The 15,314-nt window shown below is 40.4% G+C and overlaps 1 protein-coding gene across 42 annotated transcripts in view; it reads right to left on the bottom strand.

Moving 5' to 3' along the window:
- madd (MAP-kinase activating death domain) overlaps window positions 1–15,314 on the bottom strand; it is a 62,060-nt gene that overhangs the window by 21,745 nt on the left and 25,001 nt on the right. For 18 of the 42 annotated variants that reach the window (XM_053676717.1, XM_053676716.1, XM_053676719.1 and 15 more), the window contains 14 exons: window positions 13,745–14,054; window positions 12,425–12,556; window positions 12,165–12,278; window positions 11,964–12,044; window positions 10,113–10,169; window positions 9,055–9,227; window positions 8,396–8,631; window positions 8,141–8,300; window positions 6,703–6,806; window positions 6,381–6,586; window positions 4,424–4,677; window positions 4,076–4,215; window positions 3,758–3,859; window positions 2,136–2,165 (listed from right to left, as the gene is read on the bottom strand). In XM_053676717.1, coding sequence (XP_053532692.1) covers window positions 2,136–2,165; window positions 3,758–3,859; window positions 4,076–4,215; window positions 4,424–4,677; window positions 6,381–6,586; window positions 6,703–6,806; window positions 8,141–8,300; window positions 8,396–8,631; window positions 9,055–9,227; window positions 10,113–10,169; window positions 11,964–12,044; window positions 12,165–12,278; window positions 12,425–12,556; window positions 13,745–14,054 — 2,099 coding nt within the window. The remainder of the gene's footprint in view (window positions 1–2,135; window positions 2,166–3,757; window positions 3,860–4,075; window positions 4,216–4,423; window positions 4,678–6,380; window positions 6,587–6,702; window positions 6,807–8,140; window positions 8,301–8,395; window positions 8,632–9,054; window positions 9,228–10,112; window positions 10,170–11,963; window positions 12,045–12,164; window positions 12,279–12,424; window positions 12,557–13,744; window positions 14,055–15,314) is intronic. The other 24 variants (XM_053676721.1, XM_053676722.1, XM_053676702.1 and 21 more) reach the window with 3 other exon arrangements.

Raw genomic sequence — 15,314 nt, 5'->3', positions numbered from 1 at the left:
AGTGTCATTCATATGTGCAAAAGTGTAAATCACTTATGTAGGAAGATGTGTATGTGTAAGGACACTTTAGTAGTAACTGCAAAATTCGTGTCTAATTTAAGAGGTATGATGATGTGCCAAGAGGACAAAGACCAAGAGGACGTAAACGATAAGTACATTAGTACAGCGATGTAGAGAATATGTAAAACACCATTGAACTACATCAAAAGCTGACCATGTACTTTGTTGCCGTTACGATTATTATATGTAATCAGAAACTCATTATTTCCTCGTAACTACATAAAGGTAAGTACACAATTTGTACATGCGTAAGAATTCCACAGTACTTACATACTTTGCCAATTAATTAAGGACAGAGTATTTTAATACTTAATAGAAAGTGGAGCCAAAGATGGTATAAACCACACTGACAAAAGACCAGGTGACTCTCAGCGGCATGACAAAAAGCAATGGTGGAAGAAGAGGATGCTGGGAGATGTAGTTGACTGGCTTTGGAGAAGCATGCAGCTCACGCAGCAAAGGGCGGAACCCACCTTCTCCGCTCCCCGGGCCGACCTCTGTTATAATCTCCATTAGAGAATTTAGCCCAAATACTGGACACAGAAGCCAGAATTAGTGCAAAAAGGGGGGTTAAAGAGGGACAGAGAGCAACACCGGCCCAGACAGAACCAGTCCAAACATCAACCCACAAGCACAAACACCAGACATATGGACAGAGCAGAGCGGACAACCAGCAGAGAAAACAAGCTAGAGAGTGAGAAAGAAAAGGTGTCTGTGTGTGTGTGTGTGTGTGCGCGCGTGTGTGTGTGTGTAAGAGAAGGACAGATGAAAGAGAAGAGACAGAAGATTGCAGATGCTATAAAGTGACAGAGAGCCTTTTTCTTTTTAACCTTAATGTGCATCTAAGGAGACTTATAACAGGTACAAGAGAAGTTACATTGTAGAGCTGTACAGATAAGGTCTAATCCACTGGACACAGTTTTACGGTCTTTCTACTGAAAAATACAAGGTGAAGCCTAACAGCAAAAATGTACTTTTCCCTCGCTTTCTTCTCGAATGGCATGAGAATAACTCTTAAATTAGCTAAGCTCTGAAACTTAGAGGGCTTGTTCATCATCTGGCTCTGCTGAGCTACAATGCTCGGTCTTCTCCTCTGTGCCGTAACAGCAGTGCAGCGAAGGTCAAACCTAATTCTTGCTGAACTTAATGTTCCAAGCCCAGAGCTTACAGTTGCTCATATTCCACTACAATATAGAGCAAATTAAACAATAAACTCATCCTTTTTCACGGATAGTATCATACCCAACAACCTATTCTCTCTTTCTGCTGTGCATACCGAATGATTCTGGTTACTGTAATGCTGGCTCTTACAACCTAATGAATTTTCCGGCAGTTCCTGCTTCTTGCTGCTGTAGATAATCTCACCGAGATAGAGTACAGGCTTGCACTTCCGAAAAACATTACATACGCGTTTAATACATTTAGTACAGATTCCCTTCCCTTCCGTAACCTGCCTGCTGTAATAATTTAGAATCCAACGTCACCCAAAAGAGGATGGGTTCCTTTTTGAGTCTGGTTGCCCTCGGGTTTTCTTCATCATGTCTTCTCACGGAGTATTTCCTCGTCACTGTCGCATCTGGCTTTGCTTATTAGGATCTGGATCGATGTCTGGAGTACTTTCTGACAATTTCTAGTGTTAAAAGCGCTACACAACTAAAATTGAATGGAAATGAATAAAAGTAGAACTGTGATGAAACCGCCACATCTCTGTAGAAAACACATACATGGGACACACCACAAGGAGAGTCACAGGAAGTCTGAAAACGTGAAATTCGAAAATGATCTTTCACAGTGTGTGTCAATATTACACACAGAGTTTATGGAAGAAACAAAGAAAAAAGAAGGAAAAAAAAAAAAAAAAAAAAAAAAAAAAAAAAAAAAAAAAGAGATCAGCACTATGGAAATACGCTTGACCACACATAAAAAGGTAAATCCTTGGACTAATCAATAATCCAATAGTTTGGAGTAAAAAGGAAGGAAGGATTCTCATTCTGTCAGCGATAAAGGGGCTATGGTTATGAAAAACACAGCAAACCAGCACTAGTTCAGGGGAGGCTACAGCTATAAAAACATACCAGGACTGTCAGGACTCTCATCACCACCATCTGAACGATAAAAACAAGTCATCCAAAATCATAAAACGACAAAAAGCAAAAAAAACAAACATACATATGATATATGGTGCTAGGCAGGAAAGTGACAAACACGCATTTTTATAAATGCGTGAATAAATGCCCCCATTTTTCTAGGAAAGACAACTTTCTAATAGATTGAGAAAAAAAAGGAGTGCATTTAGCTCATGGATCACTTCCACGGTAGTACCTCACAGTCCAATAAACATCGACTACGTTTACATGGACAGCAGTAATCTAATTACTGACCTTATTCTGAGTAAGACAATAATGTGATTAAGGTGTTTACACGAGTCACTTTTAGAATACTCCTTTCACGTTCCTGTTTTACGTGATATAGAACATAATTAGATTAACGGCACACGTCATTACGTCACCGTGCCACGCTGTCCGACGTCCCTCCAGGATTTCACGTATCGACGTACAGTTCGTCTTCGTTATGGTACCGTATACAGTTTAGGGTGTTTTTATTTAAATTTTTTACGAACGCTTCAAGTGCAGTTAATTATTTGTAATAAATAGACGACTGCCTGAAGCCGTGGGCTGTGACCAAACCACGTACTTACCAACTATATAGTAGCTGAGATACACATATTTCTCCTACTATATACGTGTATTTTGCCTACTATATAGTAGGAAAGTACGCGGTTTGGGACGCAGCCGTGCTCTCGTTTGCCGTTAAACGGTTGAGCACTGGCGTGTGTACGTGTCCTGTCACAAAATAGGGCGAGAACTCCCACACGATGTCAATAGTGTGATTAAGGTGTGTACATGACTGTAATGCACTTCCATAATGCGACTAAAATAGGAATACTCCACTCGTCTTAATTCCATTTGTGTTTACTTCGAGTATGACTTTAATCGGATTAAGGTAATAAAAAATTGCTGTTTACATGCTAGTTTCTTAATCAGAGTATCGTCTTAATCGGTTTAATATTGGATTATTGTTGTCCATGTGAACGTACTGATTGAGAGAGTAGGAGGAGGATCGAGCAGGAAATCAAGCAAGAAATCAAGCAACATTCTTACCAACCTTGATCTGCTTCTTCTTTTAAATCAAAATTTAAATATTCTTTTTTGGAAAAAAAACACAAACAAACAAAAAACCAAAACCGAAATCATTTAAGATAATACAATAAAAACAAGAAAGAAAACAAAAGAAAGAAAGAGAAAAAAAAAATTAAGTTCTGGTAATCTGGACTCCAGATCTGTGTCCAGTGAAGCATATCTTTTTTTTTTTTTTTTTTTTAACTTGGATACTGACGACCATTTTGTGTCTTTGACTACTTTTATTTATTATCGTTAAAATCACAGAGAAGTCCAACTCTACAGGGTGTAAACAAGCAAAGAGAATTGAAGCATCATAATAATAAAAAAAAGAGCTAGACAGATGGACAGATCCAGACAGAGAGATAGACAGGCAGACTTTAAGCTGAGGGAAAGGCAGAGGAGACGTGTAAAAAAAGACAGGCTGAGGTGGAGACAAGAAAAATGGTTGGATGAGGGAGAGGATAAAGGAAGGAGAGATCAAGAACAGTGAGGAGGTAGAGGAAGCTCTACTATACCTTTAAGACTTGGGAAAGGAGTATTCTTCTCTCGGGCCGCTTTGTTAGAAAGAGCCAGGCTGGACAGACTAAAGCTGGTGCCGTGGTTCTTATACAAATTACCTACAAAACACAGAACGCAGAATATATATTCTTAAGGCAAAGATTTATTGATGCGTTCCACTCAGAATGTCGTTACAAAAAGAAATGGATTTGGACACCACTGAAAATCGCATCTGATTTATAAAGATTAATATGAAAGTTGTTCAGGATGGATTTTCTCATTGAATATGGTCAGTTTCGAGCTCCTAAAGAGTGTAATAAGAGAAGGCCACTCGCTTGCAAAAGACATGAGTCCTCCGAAGCCATCACCGCTGTTGTTGGAGATGGTGGAGTTGGGAGAACTGTTCTTAGAGTCTCCTTCTCCATCACACTCGCCTGGAAGTTTCAGGCTGCTGGGTCTCAACGGGCGAGATGGCCTACACACACACACACACACACACACACACACACACACACCAGACTGAGTATGTATGGTGTACAAACGTACTGCGTCGATGTTTTAAAGCTTTGCAAGGTTAAAAATCTAACAGCTCCACGAGTCATTGATTTCCACACTGTGAAAAGCAGTGCCTTAACATTTTTTTAGCCATAAACTCTGAGTCAGAGCCTGAGAGACAAACATACTTGTTTCCGTTGATATTTTGGTGGAAGCGTGGTGTGTAGCTCTCCTCTTGCTCTTCACTGTCGGCCTCTTCTTCTGCAGGGAAGCCGTACTGCGGCTCAAAATACGGGTTATCGTACTCTCGCTTCTTACTCGTCGAGTCCGTAGGCGGGGGCTCTGGGCTGGATCGAGTGAACGGCGGGAGACATAATCCAGGGACAGAGTTCTGTAGAGCCGCACTAGCTGACGCCTCAATCTCAACAGGCTCTAACGGCTCCTTTTCAGAAGAAAACAAAAACAAACAAACAAAAAAAAAACAAAAACACATTTAATTGGTTCCTTAAATTGTAATTAACTAATGCTTATAATGATTCCAAAAAAAGACATCTACACACTAAAATATATACTAATGTGAAAAATATCGCCGTCATGCTGTCATCTCGTCCTTCCTGCTTCGTGTCTCGGCTCAACCGGTTTGTTGTTTTTGCTTCAGATTTTTTTTTTCATTACCGGAAACGAAAATGTATTTAATTATTTTTAATTGCGTTTACCTGGACATCGTTTCCCCTTGCTGCTTTGTGTATTTAAACGGAATCGCCCCTCGTCTTTCTCAATGTCTGGTTATATACCCTACCGGTCAAAAGTTTGGGGACACTCGACTGATGTTTCTCATGATGTTAAAAACCTTTTGATCTGAAGGTGTGAGATTAAATGTTTGAAATCGGTGTTATAGACAAAAATATAAATCATGCCAACATATTCATTTCTTTCATTAGAAAACTTTACTTACAAAAAAAATATATTTCTTTAAACGGATGACTTGGAGGGAAATATTCCGAAAAGCAGCCAGTAAGTGTCCAGCGTAGGTGTGAACTCCTTTAATACTGTTTAAAAAGGATCTCAGGGAAATTCCTCAAGAAATCGGTTGAGAAAATGTCGAGAATACATTTCTGGAAATTCTAGGCAAAAATCGTGTTTACTTTGAAGATGCTAAAATATTAAATTATTTTGATTTATTTTAGATTTTTTTTTTATCACAACATAATTCCCATAGTTCCACTTGTGTTACTTTTGATGACTTTATGATTATTCTAAAATGTGGGGAAAAAAGCAAAAAAATAAAAAATGAGTGCCTAAACTTTTGACCAGTAATGCATTTGTATGTTCAATTCCAAGTCTTATAGAAGTCTTCCACATATTTCTTGGTTATGGATTATCCTTCAATGCACTTGGATGACGACAATTACTGAATAGCCTACAACAACGATGCGTAATCACACACATCCGGCCTCTAAATTCTCATTTCTTAAACTCCACCCCCACTTATTCGATTACAAAATGGATAAACAGCAATCCTTTCAAGCCTTAGTGAACTGAAATTGCCATTTAAATGGTTCTCTTACAGTCTCAATCTGATTCGGTTCAACAAACAGTTCCAATTTGATTCGACAGCTCACAGGAGATCGAGGACACGTGGAGTCTACTGAAACTTCCGAACGATTCCAGCCAACAACAAACTGCACATTATTCAAATAGAAACGACTGCTTTTGAGTAATTGAATAAATCACCGTAAACTATTTCCAAAGTCTTTCGCATACGAATTTACGTTGAAAATGCTACTAACGGGAATATATGCGTGTTTCTTTTAGCACAAGGAACTGTCGTTAACTTAAAGAATCATAATGAGGTCATACTGATGAAACAGATAGCCTTTTCTCGAACGTTGCGTGCTTGAGCACTAAAATAGGACTGGCACATAAAGCAGACTAGATAAATGAATTGTATTAAATGTTAGGGGTGCCATCACTTGTGCAAGTGTAATACTGCCTGCCAAGTGCACATGCACAAAGACTGGCATGAGCTCAAGCTAACCATGTAGGCTTTTTCACAACTATGCCTTTTCTTTAAATGCCTTTTTTAGTGTTGCTGTGACAATACGATAACAGCATTCTGACTTAATAACAGATAAGAGTACTGACATGATTCACGCCCTGGATGATGGTGCTGGGGCTGGAGCTGGCTGTGGTGCTGGAACTGGAGCGGTGCGGCTGGCCATCTGTGGCTTCAGCAGGTCCCTCGACCTCAGACCCGCGCTCCTCGCTCTCCTCGCCCTTATACTCCTGGAATTCATGGATTTCTACTTCACTGGCATCCTCCAGTGCTGCGTGTGTCAAGGGATCGACATCTGTGAGAGACCCGGAAAAATGCAGAGCGTTCTAATTAGGAGGAAACCAAACAAACAAAAAAGATAAAAGGCAAGAACGAAAAAAAAAAAGTCAGCGAGGAGGAAGCATAACTAACTTGGTGTGTCGCCCTGGATATCCCCTTTGATCATTTCATTCACAAAATCTCCCAGTGACGAGTAAGAAGAGCTGGAATCGTCGTATGCCTCGCTGTCACTTCCACTGTAACAAAAACACAGCATGTTCATTAGTAAACATTCAGCTAATAGAATGGGAAATTATTCTGGAGGAAAAAACAAGACTTCATCAGGTTTAACTCTGGTGAACATCTGCTACAGCTGCAGAACAGGAAATTCTAAATTAACGAAGCCATTGTAGCATTGTGCAGGCATGAGGTTTTATTTAATGCATCAAAACGACTATAAAATATTCCATAAAAAGAGGCAGGATGGTACACTGCCAGTCGACAGGCTGAATTAGACGGTACAACTATCTTTTGTGATTTTGTTTATGGATGGAAAGTTTACCAAGAGCCAAATGAGAAAGGTTAATTAACATAAGTTGGCAACAAATTTCCAACGTACAAAACGTTGTGTATATGTAGAACTTGATTTAATACCCTTATATTAATGTGGAAAAAATGCAAATCAATCAGTCATGGTTAAATTGCTAACTGCAGTAAAACAGAGAATGTGCTTGCTTTGCTGCCAAGCTTTCGGAGTCGTGCATATTTCAACCGTGACTGCAGTTTAACTCTGGGTGACTGGAAGACTTTTCTGAGGTGCCTCATCAGTTCATCAATCCTCTAAAGCAGCCCCTTGGATGAGTCACGCACAAGTCTAACCCCCCAAACTGAATATGATTAGCATTTATATGAATTTTTTTTTAAAGAAATGTTGGTGCCGGCCAACGTGTCCGGGAAGGATAACGTTTACTGGACAAAAAAAAAAAAAATCAGTCGTCTCATTTCAGCGTTTATCTTGAACTGTAACATTTTGGACTATGCGTAGTATATGTGATTGTGGCGGTGGGGGGCGTGGTCGAGAGTCAGCTGTGGGTGGAGAGGAGGCGGGTTGAATCGGCAGGTAACACGTGATTCTGATCTGTGTTGGATAAACCTGAGCTACTTGTGTGTGTCTGTCTTTACTTTCAGTGCCTCCTGTAACAAGCAAGTGAGAGAGAGAGAGAGAGAGACAGAGAGAGAGAGAGAGAGAGAGAGAGAGAGAGACACACACAGAGAGAGACAGAGAGAGACAGAGAGAGACGACCAGCACAAAGACATGTGCGTGTGTGTGTGGTTGAATGACTTGAATAATGCGAGCGAATCAGAGTTACAGGAGAAGCATGTGAAAATAAATATTTGCGCAGACCCAGAGAGCTTATATTTAGGTGCAACTGCGAACGTACTTTGTCTAACGTATGTCTGCATCGTCTTCATATTTTTACTGGACATTGCGTCCGTCGGTTTTTGATTTTATTGGACATTTTGAAATTTTAACGTTCAAAAACGGGTATTTAGCGACTAATGGAAACTCTGAACCATATGCTTTTCCTACCTGTCATCTGTAGGGTCCGAATCATTACAGTCATCCTCTAGTGGTCCACTTATAGCCTCTGCAAGCTGCGAGTTTCCATCGTACACGCGATAAAACACAGGCTGCAACTGATGAGCATACCACTTAGCCTTATCACCTATCAAGGAGGGGTCATACACATCTGAAACACACAAACACAGACACGCATGTTAAGTCTAAAACATGCAGCCAAAATTTCTTAAAGTTTGTTTCCACTGGTACTGTGTGTCCTCTTACTATTATGAATCCTTTGGAAGGCCAGGTTCGTAGGGTTTAGGGCCCACTCCCCATAATATTCCACAGCCTGTGTGTGCGAGAGCTTCTCGGCAAAGCTGGTGCGCCGTGGACGTGATGCCAGGAAAGACATGGCTTGAAAGGCTACCACGGGTCGTGGGAAGAGTCGCAGTGTACGTGTGTGCATCTGAAAGCCCTGCAGTACGTTTGGAGAGTTGAAGAATCTCACCATTGCCACCCTGAAGCAATGAAAATAAGGAGAATTAACACTATGCTTTACAATTGATCAACAGAATTCTATAAAAATGAACTGAAAACAGTCTGAAAATCCTACAGGGAAAAAAAGGCAACATTTTGCCAAGCCCATGTTGGGAGAAATTATTAGAGAATGTTTATATCATATTCACAAAGAGATCCCAGGCCAAAACTTTGTTTTAAAATGAGCTCAAAAACTGTTTGGTTCAAGATATTTTAAAAACACGCACACACATTTTTCTTGCTTGTAGTAATTACAGAAGATTTGTGAAATGCCTTTTGGTATAAAATAAATGACCATGTCATCTTCATTTATTCCTAAGGGTACGCAAAACTTTGCACACAGCCTTCACATTTCTTGAACCGAACCGTTTTTGAGCCTGGGATCAAATTCTGACAAAACTGACCTTGTGGCCACGTCCACAGAGTCGACATCATTTCCATAAATAAGAGGGTTAAACTCGGTGGAGGAGGGGGAGGACTTATCACGGCCTGGGGGCAGAAGAGGCAGATCTTGACCCTCCTGGAACTTCTCCAGGTTTAGAATAGGCTGAGTGTTCAGACTCATACTGGCCAAAGCCTGTGGAGAAATGAATTGAAGGAGAGAGAGAAGGGTGGAGAGAGGTTGAGGGTGAAAGAGGAGAGAATGAATATATATTAAAAAATATATAACAATACACACACACACACACACACACACACACACACACACACACACACACACACAGCTGATAACGTCTGAGCTCAAAGCTATAAGGGCAAAAGGGCAAGCATTCTCACTTCAGGCAATGTTTCATACACACTAAGCCACATATAATGCAGGGATGCTTACAATATCAAGGCTGTGACCCCAAAAGTACTGGCCATGGTTTGAAAGGAATTTGTTTTAGTTCACTGGATCAAAAGGTCATATAAATCATCAAGGTTATTATCTTAACCTTGAGTCTAATTGCCTGAAATGAGCTGCAGATTTTTAGTGGGTTAAAGGGTTAAAAAAATGTTAGAAAAGGGTGGGTTCATCACACCGAGCTATTTATAAAGCACTCTGGGAATACTGCTATTGCACGCCCAACATCCCACCGAAACAGCTGGCATTCCAGCACCTTTACGCACTATTGACAATCAGGCTGGCCGCAGCGCCAAGTCAAACACAGAATCCATTTGATTTTCAATCTGCTCGTTTAGGGTGACAACCGCTGGCTAACGCAATGAAACATGAGTGCTGGGGGATCCAGGCATGCTCAAGCCAAACTCTGTGAATAGCAGATGATCACATTAATTTGATGTGCTGTGTATGATTGTGCACAAGTAAGACGGACAAAAACAGAATGCAGACAGCTGTGCGCATCTGTGCTAAAGTGTGCAATATGTGGGCAGTGTATGTATGCAGAGGGAAAAAAAACAACAACAAAGATTCCGTGCAGATAGGAAGCATGGCACGTTCCAGAAGCAGAGATTTAGGAACCTTTGTGTCGGAGGCGAAGATCTGCTTTTGGGTGATCACAGTCAACCTAACCAGACACTGGAACACAAGACCAAACAGAGGATGCGTCACATGATTACCGACCCCAGCCGAGTGCTGGTACGGATCGGTAGGCCATGTGACAGTCTTAAGAGACTAAAAGCATGAGAACAGAGACAGTGGGTGATCAGGTCTAAATAGAGACAGACTGTGAAACAACAAGAGACGAGGAAAAAAAAAGGGTATACAAAACGCACTTTTTATACAAGAGTAGAATAATAAAAACAAAAAAGGAAAAAGAAAGGTAACACACAAGGACGTTAACACTGTATGAGAGAACACAGAAGCTTTGCATCACATACAGACAGACAGGATAGCCAATTAATAACAAAAGACCATCCAGTTATCAAAGTGATAACTCTGCTACAGGTCTAAACTGATGAATGGGTAGAGATGAAGAGAAAGCAGAAGAATCGGTGTTGGTAGGGAAAAAAATACAGCAAATATATAGAAATGTAATTATTACTCTAAGAGTGCAATCTATTTATTTTCTTAATTGCATCATAGCATTTTTTTGCATCAAAATTAAACTTGTACTAAGTGTCTATTGCCCGAGTGTGACAAGAAAAACAAACTACCTTTTTTTTTAAAAAAAAAACAACAACAAAAAGACACACTTCTCAAAGCTGTTCACAAGGATGAACACACACATTTAGCAAAATGGGGAATATCAAAGTGATGATCTGGGAGTTTTAACTCTGTATTGGGTCTGATTCAGATTGCATCGGTGACTGCAGAATCATGATTTATGATTCATCACTGATATCGATATGTGTATATAAGCATTTTGGGTTAGGATCTGCAGGATGAGAACATGTGAATTAGGTCATTCCTTGGTTATGACGATTGTGGGAATCATTCAATAGTAAAAAAGTATTAATGTGATCATAATCAGTTTGGAGTATTTCCAGAATACTTTTGATAATATATTTGGGGCAGCTCGGTTCTGAATCAGACCTCAGTTCTGGATTGTGATCTAATTCAGGTTAAGCGTTTTACTTTAAGGTTGCAGTTAGTTACTTTACAACACTTAAACTTTAGCACATCTGGCCCCAGAAGTCGTATTACCTCCAAAAGCTAGAACAAAAAAAGAGGAAAGGGGGGGAAAAAATGCATTTATTATACCACATTACAACAAAACAGGTAACATAAGTTGCACATTACGATATGGAACAGACTCTAAGGCTGTTTTCACACCTAGTTTGTTTGCTTAAGTCTGTATTAGAGTTGGTTTTCAGTGACACTGTACCTGTATGCGGCTCAGTTTACTTCACACTGCAATGACTTAGAGCACAATTATTTGTGGGTGTTTATTGATTGGTCAGAAACGTGGTGGGGTGGGATTTTACGTCGTCCTTTTACATCTGCAGGTCAAGTAAGTGCGTTTATTATTAAAGAAAAGAATGCTGTAGTCATCGAAAGGGTACCATTATTACCCATAGCTTAGCGTTAATAGCAATTTTGGACTTTTTGAAACATGGACATATAGAGCTAGTTTAGACCCATTTCTACTGTTCACGGCAATGATTATTCAAAATGGATTCAAGTTACATCAAACAAAATAAACGTGTGTTTTTATCCACGTGCTCTAGAAATAACTGGTCAGCACTAAATAAAATAGGTGTGAAAGCGCCCTAATTAAAACAGAAAGTGTAACTGCAAAAAAACAACAACAACAAAAAAAAAAAGTGAAAAAATATTAAGCATCAGTTATAAATCATAAGAAACGTATGCTTAAACACATTATATCAATCTAATCGGTGGAAAGCAAATAGCTTATTGTGCTCATTTTACCTGCTTCAGGTGTTTCTTCAGCTCTGTCGCTTCTGGTTCAGGCAAAGGCGGGAGTATTTCTGCATTCTTGGGCACAATTACCTGTGAACAAATAACATACGCTGGTAATATGTAATTAAAACAGCAGATGGATAAGTAGGTTTTTTTTGTTTACCACGCCGTCAGACTGACTGACTCACTTATGAGATACAGATTACTGACCTTGCTGCAGTCGAGATCCACCAGCCAAACATCATCAGGCATCTTAAAGTCGGATTTATACAGGAAGAAGCTGGCCGGCACGCCGATGATGTATGGAGTCGGTGCTAGCAGGAGCTGGAAAGCAGAAGAGACAGGGAGAGAAAGAGATGATATAAAATGCAGAGATGGAGACTAGCTGCTGTTTCTCACACACACACACACACACGTGAAGTCAGGTACTGGTGGTTTATTACTTTTTTACTGCATGTACTGTAGGATACCTGTTCGGCTGAAGCCATACAGGTGGGCAGTAGAGGGATGACCGGGAACATGTACTCCAGGGGATAGATCATGGCCACAAAAGCCATCACACTCATGGAGAGAGCGTTGTAATCCCGAGATTGAAGTACCACCTACAAACAGCAGAGAGGATAAGAGTGAGAATTCATTTTTAATTCCTAAAAAGCCATTCCTTAGGATTGCTCTTCACTGAACAGATCGTGTGACTTAAAAGCAATGCGATAAAGGTTTTGCTTTCGTCTTCCGCAGGTCACTAATGAAAAGTGATACAATTTGGGTATTGTATTTCAGGTTTTTTCACCGATGGGTTTGCTTTTCTATCTTAAATGAATCACAGAGTGAAATGGGGTGTGGATTGCTTTTAAAAGGTGGATCATATTCAGATCTGACACAAGATCAGCGTTGTACTCTTAAGAAAGAAATCCCAAACTCATTGTTTTTCATTAAAAGGGCTCAAGCAATGTAAGAGAAATGCACTGGTTTTGCTTTTCAGTGTGGAATGGTTTGATTTGCACGTCACAAATAAAAAGCAACGCCGTTTGCCTGTTGTTTTTCATGTGTTAGTTGATCGGTGTGACTGCTTTTGCGTTGGCACGCAATCTGCTCCATACGTCATACACGAGTCTTTTTATGTAGAAACATTTGATTCGGTTTCGCTTTTCCAGTCAATTTTATTTATTTATTTCTTTAAACATGATTACGTAGATTTTTTTAAAACCCGAAGCTTTCCAAAGCTCAAACTGTCCGTACAGCCGTAAAACTAGAGTCTATGGGTGGGTTGCTCCAATAAGGATTAAGCTTAAATCTAGATTAAGTCAAGGTTTATCTAATAATTCTGTTGCACCAAACTTTAAACCTTGTTTAAAAACAAGCAGACTTACATTTAAACCATCATGTTAATCCTGGATTTAATTTCAAAATAAAACTGTATTAACTATAATCTTGTTGCTCCATCACTTTAAACTCAGATCTTTTTTTTATTTTTATTTTTTTGAATTTGTTCATTTTCTCAACCTGTATCGGTTATGCAAATGAACGGTTAATAACTTGAAGTTGAAATTTTTGTTTTTAATCCAAAGTTTTATATTTCCACGTTTATGAAATCCACGTGCTATGTACCCTGAAACAAAAAGGTGACCCAAATTAAAAAGGTAACATATAAAAGGTCACAATAACCCAGTCTTCTTAAGAACCTTTTGCTGTTGACAGGAAAAACTGAACAGAAACACAGTTTCTGAGTTTGAAAAGACCCTGAGAACACGGCTACGAAGCTAGAGAATAGCTTGTGGGCAACTTCATACCTTGTGTTCAAGCAGGATGCAGCTGAGCACCTGCAGGCAAGCGTCCACCCCCAGCAGCTCCAAGGGCAGATGCAGTGGGAAGTCCACGAGACAGAAACGAGACGAGTCGGGTACAGCGAAAGTAAGCGCCGGCTGCAAATCTGGAGGCAGCACTTCCACGTCGACACGTCGCACGCCTGCTACAGGCACCGGCGAGTGCAGCAGCCTGTACACCCACGATTCAATTTCCCTCAGGTCATGGAGTAGCTGAGTACCTTTTTCCTTCTCCTCGACGGAAAGAGCGCCGGCCAACATGCGCCACATGGTGTCCCTGGAGGATAAACACACGTACATGCGTAAATATCTTGAGGATGAGTATTACTGTCAGTAAAATGACATGCAGAATTAAAAATCCAAAGTCACTGTACAATCATTACATCTGTTACATATCAAACAAAATGGCGCTTCATCGTGGAGTCCCTCAGACATGATTCTTGTTCATCTGGATCAATTCTGGACATCATTATAATCCACACATAATCACCAGCACTGCACGCGCTAGGTTGTGTGTACCTGCTATGATGACAGGGGCATTGTTTCATCATCACCCATCACTGCCTACTCTACCCACAATTCACAAGTGTGTTTACTCCCAAGATCCTGGGAAGGTGATGACACTGCAGTAAGCAGGTCTAAGAATAGGATCGTTAGTCACAATGAATTGTGACAACCTGGCATCCTCTAGACTACTTTACCCATCCTCAAATCATCCTTCATTCTTCCTCCTTCTATCGCTCTGCTTGACATGGGCCACGTACGGCTAGTCAGGTTTACTGTTCTAAACAACACGACTGTCCCAAAATGTGGCATTTGAGTATGATCACAAGGTCCGCTATGCCATTTTAGTAATCCATTGAAGTAGCTGGAAATCAGAAAGAACACAAAACCCAGTGGCATCTGGCAGCTAAGAGTGAGGATTAGGCCACCAATCAGTTTAAAGCACTGAAAGTAAAACACTGAGCACGATTCGTGACGTTTATTGAAGCTCTATACAATGGGAACGTCATAATATCTCAGCTGAAAAAAATCCCACAAACATTTACACCACTTCTCGCCGTTTAGTTACTATATACGTTCATGGACTATAGCGGTTTAGAATGAGGTCACACACACACACACACACACACACACACACACACACACACACACACACACTATAGCACTTCTCATGATGAACATTTTGTCATTAGAATCAACAAAATGAACACTGCTTTATGCTCGGCATTGCAAGTCCCTTTTCCTTGAGACAAATCAGAGCTTGTGTGTGTGTGTGTGTGTGTGTGTGTGTGTGTGTGTGTGTGTGTGTGTGTGTGTGCGCGTGTGTGTGAGTGGGCTGTAGTCAGGGTAGAGAAAGGGGGAGTTTGTCGTTTATGACAGGACAGCGAGAAGGCCGTAATTTTCTCTGTGTGAAAGCCTCCCACCTCCTGCAGCCGGTCCCCGAAGAGAGTCAGCAACCTCAATCTGTTAAAAAGTCTGCTTCAGCTGCCTCGATATTACATAAGCACGTTTCTCGTTTATTTCTCTATACACC

The sequence above is a fragment of the Ictalurus punctatus genome, chromosome 27 (assembly GCF_001660625.3).
Source record: "Ictalurus punctatus breed USDA103 chromosome 27, Coco_2.0, whole genome shotgun sequence".
Taxonomy (NCBI): domain Eukaryota; kingdom Metazoa; phylum Chordata; class Actinopteri; order Siluriformes; family Ictaluridae; genus Ictalurus; species Ictalurus punctatus.
The sequence above is the reverse complement of the archived record's forward strand: the minus strand, read 5'-3'. Positions and strand labels throughout refer to the sequence as shown.